Here is an 18,367-nt window from a genome sequence, read left to right on the forward strand (position 1 = left end):
CATGCCAGTGTTTAAATGTTTGGTGTTCTATTTAATTAGGATCAAGCGTATTTGGCACAATAAAAAAGTTGTTGGTTTCAAATACATAAAGCAACTTCTGAGGCTGCAAGACCAAAAATGTAATGAATATTTTGGTGTTTAATAAATATCTGTGATAATTTTTAAGATTTAGAACTTTTTATATGAGAAATGGAGATTAACAGTGAAATTAATAGGCATCAGTCCTTTCTAACTGATGGATACTTGACACTGTTAAAATGGGAAAAGTGTTGTTTGCTCAGATATTATGTAGCATAACCTTTAAAAAGAAAATTAATCTATTCAGAGATATGTTTAAAAAAAAGACAGCAATTAATGACATAGATAGGCTTGCGCTCATTTATTTGGAAGAATTGCAAGTCATTAGCAGATATGCACAAGAGCAATCCATTGCTCAGAACTGTTGTTTTCTGTCAAATCAGGAAAACTGAGATCATGGCCATGCTTTCATTCCCTTGTGGCCAAACATACTTTTAGTAAACTGTACTACTATGAGGTGTCACATAACTTGTCAGAGTGGTGCCTGGGGAATCCTTACACCATTCTCATTAGTACTGACAGCTATTACTTCAATTCCTAGTGGAAAAAAAGTCCACCATGGTTAAAAATTTACCATATCTTCTACTTCATTTACATATAATAATGATCCAAAGTATGAGATCTATTGTTTTGAAATAGAAACAAGAACAAAAACTGTGAATAATAAAATGTCAAAGTTTCTGTGTTTTTAAGTGAGTTAATTACAATAATCCACAAATTCTCCCATAAAGATGTTTTGCAATTTCTGTGATTTATCTTTGACCACCTATTTGCTAGAGCATGCAGAAAACCAACTTAAGAGTCTGAAATTGTTGTTTCTTATTTCACTTTTTTTTTTTCAACCATTCTCTCTTCTGAAAATTTGCAATGCAGAGAAAAACAAAACTATTTTCCAGTTGTATAACCTGGCAGTTGTTTCAAGTTTGCAAATGTTTAGCTGCTCTTGTTGTTTCTTACAGTGGTGTATTCTTTTGGTGTAGGCAAAAGGAGTAGATGCAGCTGTTAATTCAGAAAATTAATTATTATTGTCGGGAAGGTCGCGTACTGGTGGCAGACACCAGTACCATTAATGGCAACTGTGACATAACTGGATTTATGATTTCTTATTTTGATTTTTGCTCACATTTGTAGTCAGTTCTTTACAAAAGATGTCTGGGTAAGGACTGGTAGGAAAGAGAGTGCAATTCAGTAGGGATATTTGTCTCCAGAGATGGACCTCCTTTTCTTTGGAAGGCTGCAAAGTTTATTGCAACTCAGGATGTCTGAATACCTGAAGCCAATAGAAGAGAACCCAAAGCCGAAGAGACCTGGCATCTTCCAGAAATCCATAGTAGATGTAGATTTGTGTAGCCACTTTCTGAGTGATTAATTACTTTAAGTCATGCTATACTGATTGCTCTGCTTAGTTTAACATTGCTTTTAAAATAATTTATTCTTTTAGAAAGCAAACCCCATATCCGGCTACCAAAGATGATCATAAATGAGATATTTTGCTAAGATTCAGTTTAAATGATCTCTAAGAAATTTGTTCCTTGCCCCTGAGATGAAGACTTCAGGGCTGCATAAAATGCTGGTTGATTTAGCCGGATGGGTAAAGAGCATCTGCATGCTGCAGGATAGTAGGACTATAAAACAATATTATTTATTACATGATACTAACCCTATTGTGCAAAAGGCATCAAATCTGTTTTGATAACCAGATTATTAAAGTGAGAAAAGGAGTTACTAGTCCTTTTGATGTGTTAACTGGACAAAATCATATTTTATGCTAAAGATACTGACAGGAAGTTAACATAATAATGATGTATCTGTGAGCAGATTTTTGTAAAAGTAAAGAAATAAAATGCCTTCCTGCATTACCTGAAGAGTAAATAATACTATCTCTGGTTGGAATGCAAATGTGAATATGTTGTACATTTAATTACGCCGGGTGAGTGTCTATACCTTACATCTTTCATCATTCCCTTGCAGCGTCCATTGCATCAACTTGTAATGATCCTGGGACACCGCAGAATGGCACTAGATACGGAGACAGCAGGGAACCCGGAGACACCATCACCTTCCAGTGTGACCCAGGCTATCAGCTGCAAGGGCAGGCTAAAATTACGTGTGTGCAACTGAATAACCGATTTTTTTGGCAGCCTGATCCCCCTACATGCATAGGTATTAAGATGAGATGTTAGTCTCTATTTATGACTAATACAGATTGGATTTCTTGTTCAAAAACAAGGCATATGGTGCTCATGCTGGAGTGAGGATCTCTGCAGAATTCAGTTATTTTGTACTTACAGACAATGTCAGTCTTGTTCTCTTAATTAACAGTATTTTTGAGTGTGATTTTCTTACTTTATTCTTAAAACTTCATGAAAAATTTAAAATTGCAAAGTCTAACAGAAATAAGTGAACAAAAGTGGTGATTTGGATAAAAAAAATCATGTTGAAATGGTTTCATTAAAATTTTCTTCATGTTCAGTTGCATAAACTGTTATCATTATTTATTATGAAAATATTTTTTTCTATTTAATTATTTATTTATCTCTGAGTTATCTTACAGATTAAATACACATCCTGTGCAATACCTTGGAAGATGGATACTTCCTGGGAAAAGTAGATTCAGAGAAGGGGATCCAAGCAACAGTGCTGTTGAAAGAAATTAGATATATTTCCATAGCACCAGGAGAGGGTGGATCCATAATGCTAGATTGTGTAAAGGTTTCACTGAGGTCCTTGTCAGTAGACAATAATTCCAGGCTTAGAAGTTTTGCTGAATTGTATTTTTAAGGTCATTAATGTAGGTTTTCTAGGAGCAATCAACATGCAATTTTATCTACTAGGCATAGTAATTTTTTAAATCCTTGTTATTTTGTTGCCTACTGATTTATAATTAAATGAAGACTTACTTTAGCAATCCTAAAACGCAGGTACAATATCACTGGAATAAACATAATGCTTTTTCTTTCTACAAGGCATTTTGGAGAGACACTTTCCAAAATAGCATATCCTTAAACAACTGCAGTCCCTCTGTTTCTCTGAAGTAAAAATACTGTGAAGGATTCAAGATAATAGAGGATAGTTTTTCAGACTCCATATAATGTAACAGAATTGGAGAAGTACATAATCTGCATATTGTCTTCAGGATAACTTATGTGCAGTGTACAAAGCAGTGTGAAAATGTTTGCTAAACGTATTAGGATCATTCACAAAGTAAATATCTAAAGAAAAAATAAAATTATATATATATATATGGTATCTAAGTCTAGAACATTCCTATTTTTACCTTAGATACCAATTATAATCACGGCATATTTCTTTACAGTCTAGTATAAAACCCCAACAGAACAAACCTAAAAGAAAGAAGGAAATAAGACAGAAAGAAAGGGAGAATCCTTTTGGGCAAAAAAAAATATATACATAATTACTGTTCTTCTTCCATATACTCAAGGTGACTTCAAAGGGAAAAGCATATTAAAGTAATCTTTACTGTAGTCATGACAATAGTAGAAACCTTAAGAGTTCTGTAAAGCCATTATATATAATTTTAAAATTTTCATAAAGTCCTTACTTTAGTATGCTTATAAATGGAATGGCCTGAAAAGAAATCTCTTTAAAATGTTTAGTGTGGATTCCAAATCCTTAGTACCAACTGGTTTGCACTATAAATGTGTTTCTCTTAGTTTAGTTAATTTGGTAATGTAGATGCAGCCTGTCTTGACTGTTTTTTCTTTTTTGTTAGACTTATTTTTGTTAGACTTTGTAGATGTGACTATTATCTCTGAGAGTAGGATTCCTTATCTGTTTAAAAGTTTAATTCACAGTAACTAAATGAATGTATTTGATTTTTTATTTGGGCAATATCTTTACTAAGAGTATCAAACTGGTTTCTGCAACATCTATGGTCAATAGAAACCGCAGTCTGAGTCCTATTATTGAGCTTTCCCAGTTCTTAAAGTACTTCCAGCACATAAGAAATTTTCAGCATGATAAAGACAGGACTAAGTAATACCAAAAATACACATTACTTCCTTTTTAACTTCATGTTTTTATTCCTTTAGAAAGATTTCTTCCTGTACCACTTTTGAATATGAACAGAGGTCACTTTTTAAAAGGAAAATAGGAAAATTTTGCTAACATAAAGTGGGGAAAAATATATATAAAAAAATTATTAAAATTATTATTTAAAAAATATTATTCTTTTGGTAAGTGTAGAAGTCATTTTACTCCTACTTAAAGGCTAGTATATGCTTGTGAATTTAACAAGTGACCATATTCCTATTTCTTTTTACATTGTGACAGCTGCATGTGGAGGAAACCTGACAGGCCCAGCAGGAGTTATTTTATCGCCTAACTATCCACAGCCTTATCCTCCTGGGAAAGAATGTGACTGGAGAATAAAAGTAAACCCTGACTTTGTCATTGCCTTGATATTCAAAAGGTACCACTTCTCAATGAATTCCTCTGTTTTAAAGGAATCTAAATGTCAAATCTAAAAATGGCAATATTTATAATTTATTAAAGTGTCTAATTAAATTTTCTGGCTAAATTCTGGAGCATATATCATAACCATCATAATTTTAATTATTTCCTTTGTGTTCCATAATCAACCTATATGTATTGCATAGATTTTTATGAGTAGAAGTTCACGGATGTAGTCATATTCATGCATTCTGTTTCTCATTTCTAATTGAAACAGTCCTGTATAATCATCTTGCTTGCTATATCTATGGATACAAATGCTTTTTTTTTCATTTTTTGATAAATTTTGCTTTTGTATTTTAAGTGTGATTTTAAAGCTGAGAATTGCTGTTGCGTTCACTGGGATGTTGATCAGTTGTGATTCTTTTAGGAAGAGATGGTGGTATGTTGAGAATTTTGCTGCATAATATTTTTACCCTTTCCGTGGGAAAAAAAAAAAAAAAAAAGCAGCATAAAACCAAAACAACAACAATAACCAAACAACAACAAAAAAAAAAAAAAAAAAAAAAAAAAAAAAAAATCCAATTTCTTTAACTGTGGACTGCATATTTATTTTCTAAAATACTATTGATAGACACGAAATTAAGGAATGGAATCCTAAGGTACTTGAAATAACATAATTAAAAATACTGTAATTTGGTTATTCTGGTATTTGATTAAATAGCATTAATAAATAAGAATAGTTCTCCACTAATTACACTCTTGAAGATGTCACACGATAGGTGTAGTAAGCGGCATATTTCTTATTTTATTGCCTAAATAATCAACTCATATGCTCCATTTCAAATAAGATGAAAGAAACTTACAATTACTCAATATTCATATTTGTTTATGAATATTATTGTAGGGAATACATTATGAGCAATATAATGAAATTTTCTGTTTATGCTTATGTTTATGTTTATTCCAATAAATTTTCTAAATGGTTGCAATCCAGTAATACACACACTTTTCAGTACCTGAGGTTAGAAGGCCTGGAGTTCCCTGGTTCTTCTCTCACACCCTTCCTGTAAATTGCAGTAACATTGGCCACCTTCCAGAGAGCAGAGACCTCTCCAGATTCCCAAGACCTTTGGCAGATGATGAAGAGCAGAAGAAATAATGTTTCTTTGACATCTTCAAAAACTATTTTTTTAACATACCATTTTCTCTTCATTTCACCTAACCTTTTTCATTCTGGAGTAGTATGGATATTATTAAAATATGATTCATTATATGAAGCTGTTTCCATTTGGCATTATGAATTTTTTTTCTGCTGATTACTTAGTTATAGGTATTATTCCTTTTATTCTTTTAATAATTTGGAAAAGTTTAGAAAAAATCTATTTATAGATTTTTAAAATATATTTTATATATTTTAAATATATATAGTATATTTTAAATATATATAGTATAGAAAAAAAATTGCTCAACTGAGTCCTTGCCAGGTCTTTTTAATGCATTTTTATTTAATGTAACTTTAATTTTCTTATATTTCTTCAGTGTTCCTCTGTATTTCTCATAGAACTGCCTGTGATCTATCTATATGTTGTATCAGAACTCATCTCAATTCCTCTGAAATCCATGAATATAATTTTCATAATTACTTTGTAAAACACATAAATGTAATCAAATATAGCATAACGTGGTTAGATGGTTTAGTGAGAATTAATCTTAGTTCACATTAATTAATCATGTCTGATATCTGAGTAAGAACAAAGACAAGTTCCAAGATAATGGTCTATCCATATGAAAGCATCTCATTTCTAAATTGAATAACACGTTTGTAGTGGGTAGATTTGGTATCATCCAGTTTAAAGCTGGACTTTTAATTCAAGATATTTTTCTGGGTTATTCCTCTGTTCCTCTGGTAAGAGGCAGTCTTTCTGAATCATGATTCCAAGATCTTGAGAAAAGTATTTAAGGTAAGTGGGAGGATTTTCATAATGGCTTTTGAAAGCTCAATGTTTATATCAATGATATAAACAACTCCACAGTGAATTTTTACTGTAAATCATATTTAAAAATGCATTTATTTCTGGGGAAAAAAAAATGTGTTAGGCAGAAAAATGGTAACTGCACTCACAGTAGTGTTTAACTCATTTAAAAAACCAAACCTTGAAGACTGAATTATTTTTCCCTTTATTTTCAGTTTCAATATGGAACCCAGTTATGATTTTCTACATATTTATGAAGGAGAAGATTCCAACAGTCCCCTAATTGGCAGTTTTCAAGGCTCACAGGCTCCTGAAAGAATAGAGAGCAGCGGTAACAGTCTGTTTCTGGCTTTTCGCAGTGATGCCTCGGTTGGAATGTCAGGATTTGCCATTGACTATAAAGGTACTTTCTCTTCGTAATCTAAATAAAAGGAAAAAATGTTACTTAGTAATTATTGGGACTCAAATCTGTTTACTTCTGTATGTCCTCATAACTGAATTGCCAAATACCTTTACATATCGATGTATGTTTTAAAAACTATTTTTTGTTAATATGGGAAGGAATAAAGAAATCTTATTTCATTAAATCTCTTTCCCATCACTTATACACATTTTCATCTTCCAGGAAAAAAAAAATAAATAGGTAGAAGATGCATATCCAAAGTAACATTTGGAAAAAGTTTGACAATAGTGAAATTGTCTTGCCCAAGAAGACCATTTAACTGCTTTTTCTTTCTTGTCATTACATACAAATTCATTTCCCTTACCACATTGTTTTGAATCTGCAAATGTATTTTTGAATTTATACTAATGGATAGTATTTGCATGTTTTTTTTTGACGAGTTTCCTCTTACTAGATAGAGACTGGGTTACACTGACTGTTTATTAAAGCCAGACAATCATTGAAGGTGCTGGTTTCTTTTCCAGTCACAGATGTTTTCTGTGGCTTGATTATAATCTTTGCTGAGTTTTATCAAGTTGTTTTCCAGCCGTAGAAGTGCTGCCTCAGCTTGTTATTCTTGACAATTGAAGCAAACCACATTAACGTCCATGTTAAAAATGAAGGACAAAAAGATCTAAGAAATACAGAAAAAATATACCTATAAATCAAAAGGAGTGAAAAAGAACTATAAAATCATTTTTATATTTAGTCTTCATCTGACATCCAGCATCATGCATTATTCTCCATGTGTGCAAGGTTCTTCTTCTCAAAGTAATTTTCCTATTGCCATAAATAAAATCTTAGACCGTTTGTCCCTGTCTTAACAGAATATATTAAAAAAAAAAAAAAAAAAAAAAAAGGGGGGGAAACTATTTGTTCCAGGAAGTCTGCAAGGCCAGCAAGGAAAGAAAATGAGATGTTGAGCAGGAGATAAAGAGATGAAGATGGCCATTGAAAATGTGTATACACGTTTTCACTGTGTGTCTATTTTTTGTTCTCAGAATAGTGTGATATGAGTTTCTCTATGTAACTGAAAGTTAAATGAAATTATAATGAGATGAAAATAGAAGATACAAGAGCAGAATACTGTATTTTAAAAAGTTGTTGTACTGTTGTACTCAATGGACAGTATGTTTTTGCCTAATAATATTTTTCTTATGTATATTATTCAGAACTTTATAAAAAATGTATAAAATTGTAGAACACTTTGAGTTGGAAGAGATTTAAAGATCATCTAGTTCTAGCCCCCTTGTCATGGTAGGGACACCTTACTCTAGACTGGGTTGCTCAAAGCCCCATCCAACCTGACATTGAACACTTCTAGGGAGGAGACATCCAAAACTTCTCTGGACAACCTGTTCCAGTGCCTCACCACACTCATGGTAAAGGATTACTTCCTTATACTGAATGAAACCTACCCTCTTTAAGTTTGAAGCCACTCTCCCTTGTCCTATTTCTACATGCCCTTGTTGTTGACTACCTCAGCCTTTTCCATGTCCTGGGTAACCAGGTCTCCCTTTTCTTTTTGGAGAGATCTCACATTTTCCCTAGTCTTCCTTTTCTCACCAATATGCGTATAGAAGTGGTGAATCCTAGAAATGATAATTTTTCTTCTAAATGCTAAACTTTATTAGAGTCATTCAGCTTCAGCTTCATTGTAATTTCCTCTTCCAGATAATCAATCTTAAGCAAACATCCACGATCCATGATTCAACAAGAATAATATATTAATAAGTTGCTAAATAATTTAAACTGACTGAAAAAAAAAACCTACTGATAATAGTTTGTTTCTGGATTTTTTTTTAATTGAAAGTGTTTATAGATTTACTGTAATTCCTTTTAACAGAAAAGCCACGGGAAGCTTGTTTTGATCCTGGAAACATCATGAACGGCACAAGAATTGGAACAGACTTTAAGCTTGGTTCAACTATTACTTACCAGTGTGATTCTGGATATAAGATTATTGAACCTTCAACTATAACGTGTGTAATTGGTGCAGATGGAAAGCCAGCTTGGAACAGAGCATTGCCATCTTGTCATGGTATGTACTGTTCTCTTATCATTTCCCTTGTCCATCCAGTGAATTCAGTTTCTTAGTCCTTGAGGCTATTTACACTATTTCTACACATATATCTTGTGTAAAAAAATGCGGTAAAAAAATAAGAATTAAGATGAGTATTGGATTATAGCTTAGTCAATAATGTATTAAATATTTTAAAATGTCTTTAAACTCTGGAATCAACACATGTTTATATAATGATTGCAATGTAATATGTAAGATTCTTTAGACACCCAGTATTATTTAGAATAGCTATCACAACCATCTCAATATTGCATTAATTATCACCTTAAAATAAGAATTATAGTTACTGAGGCAGAAAATCAAAATGCGATCTCAGAACCTGGGCTAACTAATTTATCCTCTATTCTTTGTTTCAGTGTTTGTGTTGTGTATATATATGTGTATATGGAACAATTTTAACAAATCAAAAAGAAGTTGAATAAATGAGTTTATAAAGCTCATAAAGTACTAATTTATTTATGTTGAAAAATAATCTCTTGCAAAATTTTAGATTTTTAATTATAGAAAAATACTATTTAGAAGAAAACATTTCTAAAACTCAATAACTTTAGAGCTTGTTTTAAATTAAGTATCAGTGATACACTTTCATTGCAATGAAAGGTTAATGACTTGAGAGTTTCATGTGGTGATCAGACTTGATTACCACATAGTTGGCATAGTTTCTGATATCCTCAAAACAAGAAGAGAAGAAAATAATGAAGATTTTAAATTCATGCCATGAACTAATTCCTTGTGATATTTGACTTTCACCTCAGCCACATAATCTTATTCCTGATAGATCAAACTTAGCATCATCTACCATTACATTGGATTTTTGAATAATTAATATAAGCCACTAAGAGAAGATGTGGATTTGTGGTATTAATTGCTGCCTTTTTGTAAAAGGAAGTCAAACTTGTGCAGATATTTCAAGCATGATTTTAAAGACCTTAAAAGATTTTAAAATCTGCCAGGGAGCAGAAAGAACAGGTCTGCTCAACAAGGGCTAAGAGCTAAGGATGTCCAAAGCCCAGGCTCACTCACTAGGCAGAGCTCCACAGCTCTGCAGAGCCAGGAGCTGGCAGCAGGGGACTTTCATGGCCCCACACCAATGACCTTCTTGTCCACCTGGTCCTCCTCTTAGTTCCCAGGAAGTTGTTAGGTTCTACTCTGCTACATTCAAGATGCCCACAGCAGGCTAACAGTGGTTTGCTTCATTCCTTGTAGTGAAATAATATTTTCCTTGCTTAAAAGCAAATTAATGTGACTATGCTATTAAAATAACCTTATTTATCCATTTATTTGTTTATAAAATAATTTAATTATTGGTTTCTTGGGGAAGATAACTTCTTATAACAATCTTAATTCTGGCGAAAACGGTAGGGTTTTTTATTAAATCATTTCTCACAATAAAAAGAGCACGAATTGCATGTAATTTAATACAAGACTTAGATTTTTATGAAAATTTTGATAGGAAGCCAGGCTTTTCCAAAATATGAGAAGAGTGACAGCAATGCTTTGTTTTCAGTGTATAGAAATCTATTTACTCAATATGCAACACAAGGGAATATTTGAACTTTAAAGTAGCCACTCCATTTGTCCCTTACTATGCCACATTTACAGATTATAAATGGAGGAACATGCTATGCATACACTGTTCATTGTTTTTCTCGTGATACACACAGAACTACTACTCATATAAATCTTGACTTGTCTCGGGGATTTGAGCTCCACTATTCTAAAATATGTCTTCTAATTTTTGTAGCTTTAAAAAGTTTCTCTTACCTTTCTGTTTATTTTTTTAAAGATACATATGAAGCCAAAGATTTTTTTTTCTATGTATAATCTATGTGCACTTTTCATAATCATCTAGGAAGATATGAAAATAAAGCAATTTAAGCATACTTTCACAAAGCAGAATTTTTAGCATTCTGTGTAGGGTAGTGTCTGCATATCTATGTATTCCTCTGCGCCATTTTTAATGCAGTACCATTTATTTTCCTGACTTGTTTTTAATATGGATAGATATAGACAGATATTAAAATGAAAACCCAACCTAAAGCCTGTTTTTACAGAATCTTTCAATTAAATAACTTATATTTCCAGTCCTATATGAATACTTGTAGTCAAGTAAAACTTGCATGTATTCTAATTTTCAAGAAACTATAATAAATTATACCCTGAGAAAGAACCACTAGATATTTCAGTGCAGGTAAACCAAACAAAAGCAAAACCAGTGAAGTGTCATTTTGTGATCTTTAGGGGTTTTTTTCCAGACAACTACAGACAGCTCTAATTAATATAACATGTTTCTTTGTGTATGTTTCTAGCACCATGTGGAGGGCAGTATACTGGATCAGACGGAGTGGTTTTATCACCAAATTATCCTCATAATTACACTGCTGGCCAGACTTGCTATTATTCAATAACTGTCCCTAAAGAATTTGGTAAGAATTTCTTCTATTGATTTATCAATCATAATCATTGTGCTACTGTTCAAATGTCTTTTATGTGTAGTAATGACCTTAGGTTTACATTGTATTACAAATTATTTTAAAAACTAAAGATATTCCTTACATGGAAAATGATTCTAGGATGTTAACCTTTTACTTTTCCCTAGAGTTATCAACGGACCTCAGTAAGACATCTATGTTTGCTATCTAAGCATATCCTGAATACCTTCATTGTTTACATTATTTGTCATCATAGGATAATCATTCATTCAAGCTTCCTGCAAAGTAAAATCAGGTGTCAGAAAACAAGTTTTAACTTTTTGTTTTTCATGTTTTGACAAGGGCAAGATGAGTGGAATCACATTTGTTTAAGATGTACAGTAGAGGGAAAGGAAGTAATTCTACATGAATATACTAGAAATGTTTGTGAAAAATCACAAAACTGATTATTCCAATTTGTTGAAATACTTGCACAGAATCTCTAAAACACAAGCAATTATGTGTAAGATGGAATTTTCTGCAAAGCAGGTTTTTCCTAAGTCCAGACAAATAGCAGTAAGATTAATTTTACTACTTATTTACCAAAAAGCTTAATTTACAGTAACTTAATGCATTTGGTACTTTCTGTGTACTGTCCCTGTTTGCTATCAGATTGCCTGTTGGAACAGTGAAAGGAGACACAGCAACACGTCTCGTCTCCAGATAGAGAAAAAGGACAACTGTATTGTAACACTACAGTCCTTATAAACACTAGATCACTAAACCAAGAATAGAATAGAGCTCATTGGTCAGAGTGGGCAACACCTCTTGCCCAGATGTTTTCACTGTACACAACACAGTTCTCACGGTACACACTCTGTAAGCAGTACCAGGTGCATATTGTTTGTTCCTGGGAAAGCCTCTGCCCCCAGACTAGTCCCTGGAAAAGCAGAAGCTTTCCCAGATTGTGCTTCCACAGTGTACAATGAAACCTGTAAGCTGTAAAGAAAATATAGATGGATAAAATGACAAAATAATATTTTTTTACTTGGTTTTACTTCATGTTTGTATTGCTATATGATATTTGAATTCAGTAAACTAGTAGTTATTTACTAGTGAGGTGTAATATTAAATTATTTATTAATACACTTTAAATTATCTACAGCTGAAGTGCAAATTAAGTATAGCAATATGTCAAAGCTGGCAACACGCTGGTATTTTTTAATATTTGATCAGTTTTTATAGACTTCTGATAAACAAGTACTAATGCAAATTAAAAAATTTGACAAATCGATAAGTTTAAAAATATCTTCAGACTAAAGTCAGGTAAGCAACTAATCCTCTGTGATAATAGATGGTCCTTAATGGTTGCTATATTTGGCAACTAATTTATGTAATTTTGGTACAATCCTTTCTGCTTAGATAATCCATTTTCTTATTCTTATAGGTACCTAAGCATTAAGACTTGTTTGACTGGAGGTCACAATTTTGGTGAAAGCATGATTTAATAAATTTAGTTTTAATTAAAAATATGGAAATAATGAAAATTTAAAAAAATATTGTTGCATATAAGTTTAATGCAGCTGTTTTATCATGTTAGACAATTATTTAAGTTGGAAAATTTCATGCAGGAATTCATTAATAAGACAAACAGCAATACAACCTTAAATTCGATTTTGAAGACTAAGTTCTTTTATCTCCTCTCTTTTTATTTTTTTCCTCTCTATCTTTTTTTTTTTTTTTTTTTTTTTTTTTTTTTTTTTTTTTTTTTAATGTAGTTGTGTTTGGACAATTTGCCTATTTTCAGACAGCTTTGAATGATGTGGCAGAATTATTTGATGGAGAAAACTCTCAGGCTAGACTTCTTAGTTCTCTGTCTGGATCCCACTCAGGTAATTAATAAAGAAAAGAAGTATACATTTCTTACAGAGCTCAGTATGGGAAAAACAATCAGGAGAATGTTATGAATTTACTTTGGATATAAAGTTATTGGAACAGGATGTTAAGGGAAATGGAATACCCTTCTAAATCTTTGAATCAAGATATTATTCTGGAACATATGGTTAGGCAAGAACTGATCACTGGGATGAGTGTAGAAATAGTTGACTGAAGTTCTCAGATCTCTGTGTAAGAGGGCACATTGGATGGTATAATTATCTTCTCTGCCCCTAAACCTTTTGAAATACACATCTACATATTCTGAATGGCTAATTTAAACACAAATTACTTGTATTTACAAAATGCAATTATCTGTATGCAAACATGCACTTAGACTAAAAGCAGGCCAGCTGTTGCATTCAGGTAACTATAGCAAAATGTTGACCTTGTGAAATCATAATTAAGCTTATCTGAATTTCAGCATGGTCAAATTTCCAATGTATGCATATATAATGAATGTGTTCATCTTCAGTGATATGTAAGTATATTTTTTGTATTTCTGCAGCTACAAATGTGCTTTGTCAAAGAATTCTAGTATTTAGGAGAGTTTATACGTGAGTTTAATATTTTTGCAGTACAGAGGTATTCATGGCTTCTTGGTTTTTGCTTTGAATAATTGGAGAAATACTTCATAGGAAAAGAATGTAACATATTTATTTGATTTATAGTAAATATATTATTACATGAAAAACTCAGCTCTTAATTTTCCTCTGGTGAATGCAGCTATTTTTGTCATAATAAGAGGTCACAAAAATTTCTAAGATTCATTTAATTATTGACAAGAGTTCAGCAACAAAACAAAATTAAATTTTTAAATTTAAGATACAGCTCATCCCAGCACCAAATTTCACTGCATGAAACTGTCATATAAAAGTTGAAACTAATGTCTGTTTTCACAGCAGACATTTAAAAATACTTAAAGAGTATTTAAACTTCTAATTTTTATTTATTACTTTTGACATATCTGATTTACATTGATTCAGGATAGGATTCTCCTACATAGAATCACAAGTTGCAATAATATAAAATTATTCAGGGTGAAATAATTATATACCTAGTTACATATGACATTTTAAATCATCATTCCTTTTTGTAGAATTTCATAAAATATGGGCTTATATAGTCCAGGGAGAATAAAATCAATAGTTATATGTAGCAGAACCATTGTAGACATACTTCAGTTTTGTCTATAGTGTTTCATTATTGAACTTTTATCATGACTCCTGACAGATATGTCAGGAAAAAAATAAAGTATATTAAATGTTTTTATTAATCCTCAAATCAGAAATAAAATTTGCAATGCCATAAGAAAGTTAATAATGTAATATAGTTCATGTGTGGCCATATATTTTATTGAGGCCAGTACATAAAACAAGTCATGGGTTTGCTCATGTAGTTTTAGTTTTGAAATGGTAAACATTACATGAAGGTCCCTGTAGCATTTTTCAAATACTTTTATTTGTGTAATGTGTTTGGCAAGGCAAAATAAAACTCTCAGTCACTGAAAAGAGGCAACTAAAAAGTCTTCTAATAATTTTGGCCCCAAGTGGCAGTAGGGTTCTCCAGTTGAGTGGTTTATTGGAGCTGTAGTTCCAGCTGCTGCAGTAAATTCCAGAAGGTTTCTCATGTTGAATCACGAAGTCTTTTCATTCTGGCAATGGCAAATTTAATTTTGCACAATATTGTTTATGTTTTCTTTAACTATAGTGGAGAAACATGAAACTGTGTTTTAACAGCATATTTGATTACCTATCGAAGAGCTATAAGCATTGTTTCTGTTTATGTATTTGTTTTCTGTTTCCATTTGTAGGAGAGACATTGCCTTTGGCTACATCTAATCAAATTCTTCTGCGATTCAGTGCTAAGAGTGGGGCATCAGCCAGAGGGTTTCACTTTGTTTACCAAGGTAAACATGTCTACTTTTGGTGGAAGACACTGGTGCCAATTTGATGAATTGTATTCTTTTTAATTCTGCATGTCTTAAAGTATTGCTTTAAATGTGAGTGAAGTCTTAACCTTTTTCCAGAGATCAAGGACTTCTCCTGATGGCAGACTGGCTTTGTAAGAGCCAATGTCTGTGTTTATCCTGTCTGGCCCCACATACTTGAATATGTCCAGCCAGCTGGCCGCAGCTGGCAATCTGTTGCTCCCTTACTGCTGAGTGAGCTAGAGGGTTTTAGGAGTGTGCTTAATTGTATGTCTTTCTCAGTATTCCCAGTTGATTTTTCAAGAGTTTTTATTCAGGCTGCTAAGGATTCTATTTCTTGAAGAGCTCAGAGAGGCAATTGCTGTGCAGAGGCCAAAATTGGGCTGTTTCAGTATTGAAGGGTGGGTGGGAGATTTGCTGGTCTATTTCTGACCCAGCTGAGTTGAGGGGACATTATGTGCGTGTGTGCACACTGCAGCTGAAATGTAAGAATGACACGACATGGCCAAGTCTGTTAGAATTCTGCTGGGCAGCTGAGCACACGTAGCTGATCCATGAGTCTTGAATGCAGTCTGGTGACACCTGGAGCATTGTTTACAGATTCATTGCCTGTACGGGCAACAATGCAGTGCCAAAGGGACTGACTTCTGAGCACCTCACTGGATGCATTGCATACATACCCAGTAAGCTTAATACGACAGTCAGTGCACACCCTTGCTAAAGTGAAGTTTAAAAGTTGTTTGGGATAGTTTTTAAATATTATTAAGATTCCTAGATTCCTTTTAATTTTTAAATTTTTAAATTTTAATTTTTTTTTTTATTTTAAAGATTGGAGCATGGTACAGTTTGACACAACAAATAAATGGAAAGAACTGTCTCACCTCAAGAATCTTTCCGCAGTTGTAAGAAGCTTGTTAGGATTGATTTTTAAGCCTTCTGACTCCCATGTTTAAAGATATCACCATGACTGCGCATTCTACTTTGGATACATCTCAAGATATTTTTACCTGCCCTTATTACACATAAAAAGCATCTTACACACACTTGCATTAAAATTTACCATCCAAAATTAACCATAAAAGGGGAGACTATCAACTTCTGGATTAGAAAAGAGCTTTCAGCATTTGAGTTCTTATCCATTTGCATGTGAATGACACATTTCTGACATACTCTGTTAGTGTTAACACTCTGAAGTGGTACTTTTAGCTTCTTTTGAAGAATTCATAGTGATAAAATCCCATGAGTCTACTAGTTGTATATAGGCACACATAGATTGCTATTGAACAGGTGAGCTATTGCTATTGATCTAGGTGAGCACAATGCTATATGCCTCATTTCAGACTTTTACATAAGAAAAGGTCTTCTTTCTTATGTAAGAAATAGATTTTAAGAAATTGGAGTGCGAATGAGTTAGGCAAAGTCACTTTATTTGTCTCAGAAAAATCATGAAGCTATTTAATATATAGCCATTTATATACCATGGGATTTTAATATATTTTAAAATATATTTTAAGAGCTTTACTAAGTAGAGTTGTATATGTATACATATATTGGCTAATGAGTTAGTGGCATTCAATAAGCCCTATCTTTTTGAGATTTCTCTTCTTATAAATCATACTTCCAACGACCACCTGCTTTCTAGCCTTTTAAATACTTCAGAAATGACATTCACTCTCACACTGAACACAGTAATCTGGTCTGCAAAGTCAATCATTTTATTTATTGCCCTCTATTCCAGGTTGACCTTCTTCCCTGTTCACTTTTCCACTGGGCTGATTTCAATTTTGTTTCACAGCAGTATGAAACATTTACTGAAAAATGGGGGATAATTACTATAGAAAATGGAATGCCTCTCTGATACAGCTTGAAAAGTCTAGGTTGACAACACTACAGGAAAACACTAAAAGGAAGGCTCTAAGGAGAAAAAGTTATTTCGCATTCTGGTTTGAGCAACTGACAGATAGGGGCTTTAGCTGCTGATTCAGATTTAATGGCTTTTGTGATGCCACTTTCTCAAAAACTTCTTTTTTTATCTGGATATGCTATCTATGATTTCATTTCTTTTCTCCGATGATCACATTTCCTTGTAGTTAATGCAATAGGTAAAGTGTATCTAATATGAGACTGAATTAATATCAAGTCTTACAAAATTTTAGGGTCAGATATGTTGATATATTCTAAGACCAATTACATGTAAGAAGCAGGAATTTTTTTTTCAGGCTTTCTTATGCCTGTCTTCCTGCTATGACATCACCTAAGAAAAAAGTCTGTATTTTTATATAATTCAGGCTGCAGCAGTACAGAGTTCCTTCCTTAAAAATGTATTACCTTTCTACCATCCAAAAATTTATGGGGCTTTAATATTTGTCTTTTTTACCTGTTATACAAAACAAATGTGTGAACTAGTTTATTAGGTCAATTGAGATTTTAAAGAGGATTATTAAGGAAGTTAGTATACCAGGATGAAGACAAAGGGAAATAAGGGTAAAAGAATATTGTGACTTTAATAATCAAGTTGATCTAATTTGTGACAAGAATAAAATGCATAGCCACACATTGTCTGCTAAATGTAATTAGAGAGCAGAACTAAGACTGTTGATATTACTTTGATATGTGCTACCATGACACATTATGTTCTGCTTCAAAACAGACATCCTGGAGAAGTGATTGATGCCCTGAGCCTGTCAGTGTTTAAGAGGGATTTGAAAAATGTCCTTAATAACATGTTTTAACTTGGTCAGTCCTGAATTGGAAAGGCTGTTGGATTAGATGATTGTTGTAGGTCTCTTCCAAGTGAAATAATCTTGGAGGCATTTCAGCTGAGCTGTCAGTTGTGTCACCTTTTAGAGAAACAGACCTATTTTTCTAACATTTTATAGATGTTAGAAACTATACTACATTTTTCCATGGACTATTTAAATTCCGTTTTAAGCAGTGTGGAACCACCTCACTTGGTTGTTATCTGTAGCTTGCATTGCATCTATTCCTAAGTCAAATCTTTTTAAAACTGGGGGGGACAAGGAGAGGATTAAAAAAAATAGTACTTCATGGTGATTTTGTATCTTTAGCATTTCTTGTCTCATAATAAGCATTAACAGA

At 32.6% G+C, this 18,367-nt stretch overlaps 1 protein-coding gene across 2 annotated transcripts in view; it reads left to right on the top strand.

Moving 5' to 3' along the window:
* The window catches only part of CSMD1 (CUB and Sushi multiple domains 1), a 1,072,714-nt gene that overhangs the window by 893,736 nt on the left and 160,611 nt on the right, over nt 1–18,367 (top strand). For both annotated transcript variants that reach the window (XM_014869526.2, XM_088162298.1), the window contains exons 27-33: nt 2,050–2,241; nt 4,372–4,510; nt 6,683–6,870; nt 8,756–8,950; nt 11,302–11,418; nt 13,182–13,295; nt 15,152–15,247. In XM_014869526.2, the coding sequence (XP_014725012.1) occupies nt 2,050–2,241; nt 4,372–4,510; nt 6,683–6,870; nt 8,756–8,950; nt 11,302–11,418; nt 13,182–13,295; nt 15,152–15,247 (1,041 nt within the window). The remainder of the gene's footprint in view (nt 1–2,049; nt 2,242–4,371; nt 4,511–6,682; nt 6,871–8,755; nt 8,951–11,301; nt 11,419–13,181; nt 13,296–15,151; nt 15,248–18,367) is intronic.

The sequence above is a fragment of the Sturnus vulgaris genome, chromosome 3, assembly GCF_052056855.1.
Source record: "Sturnus vulgaris isolate bStuVul1 chromosome 3, bStuVul1.hap1, whole genome shotgun sequence".
Classification (NCBI taxonomy): domain Eukaryota; kingdom Metazoa; phylum Chordata; class Aves; order Passeriformes; family Sturnidae; genus Sturnus; species Sturnus vulgaris.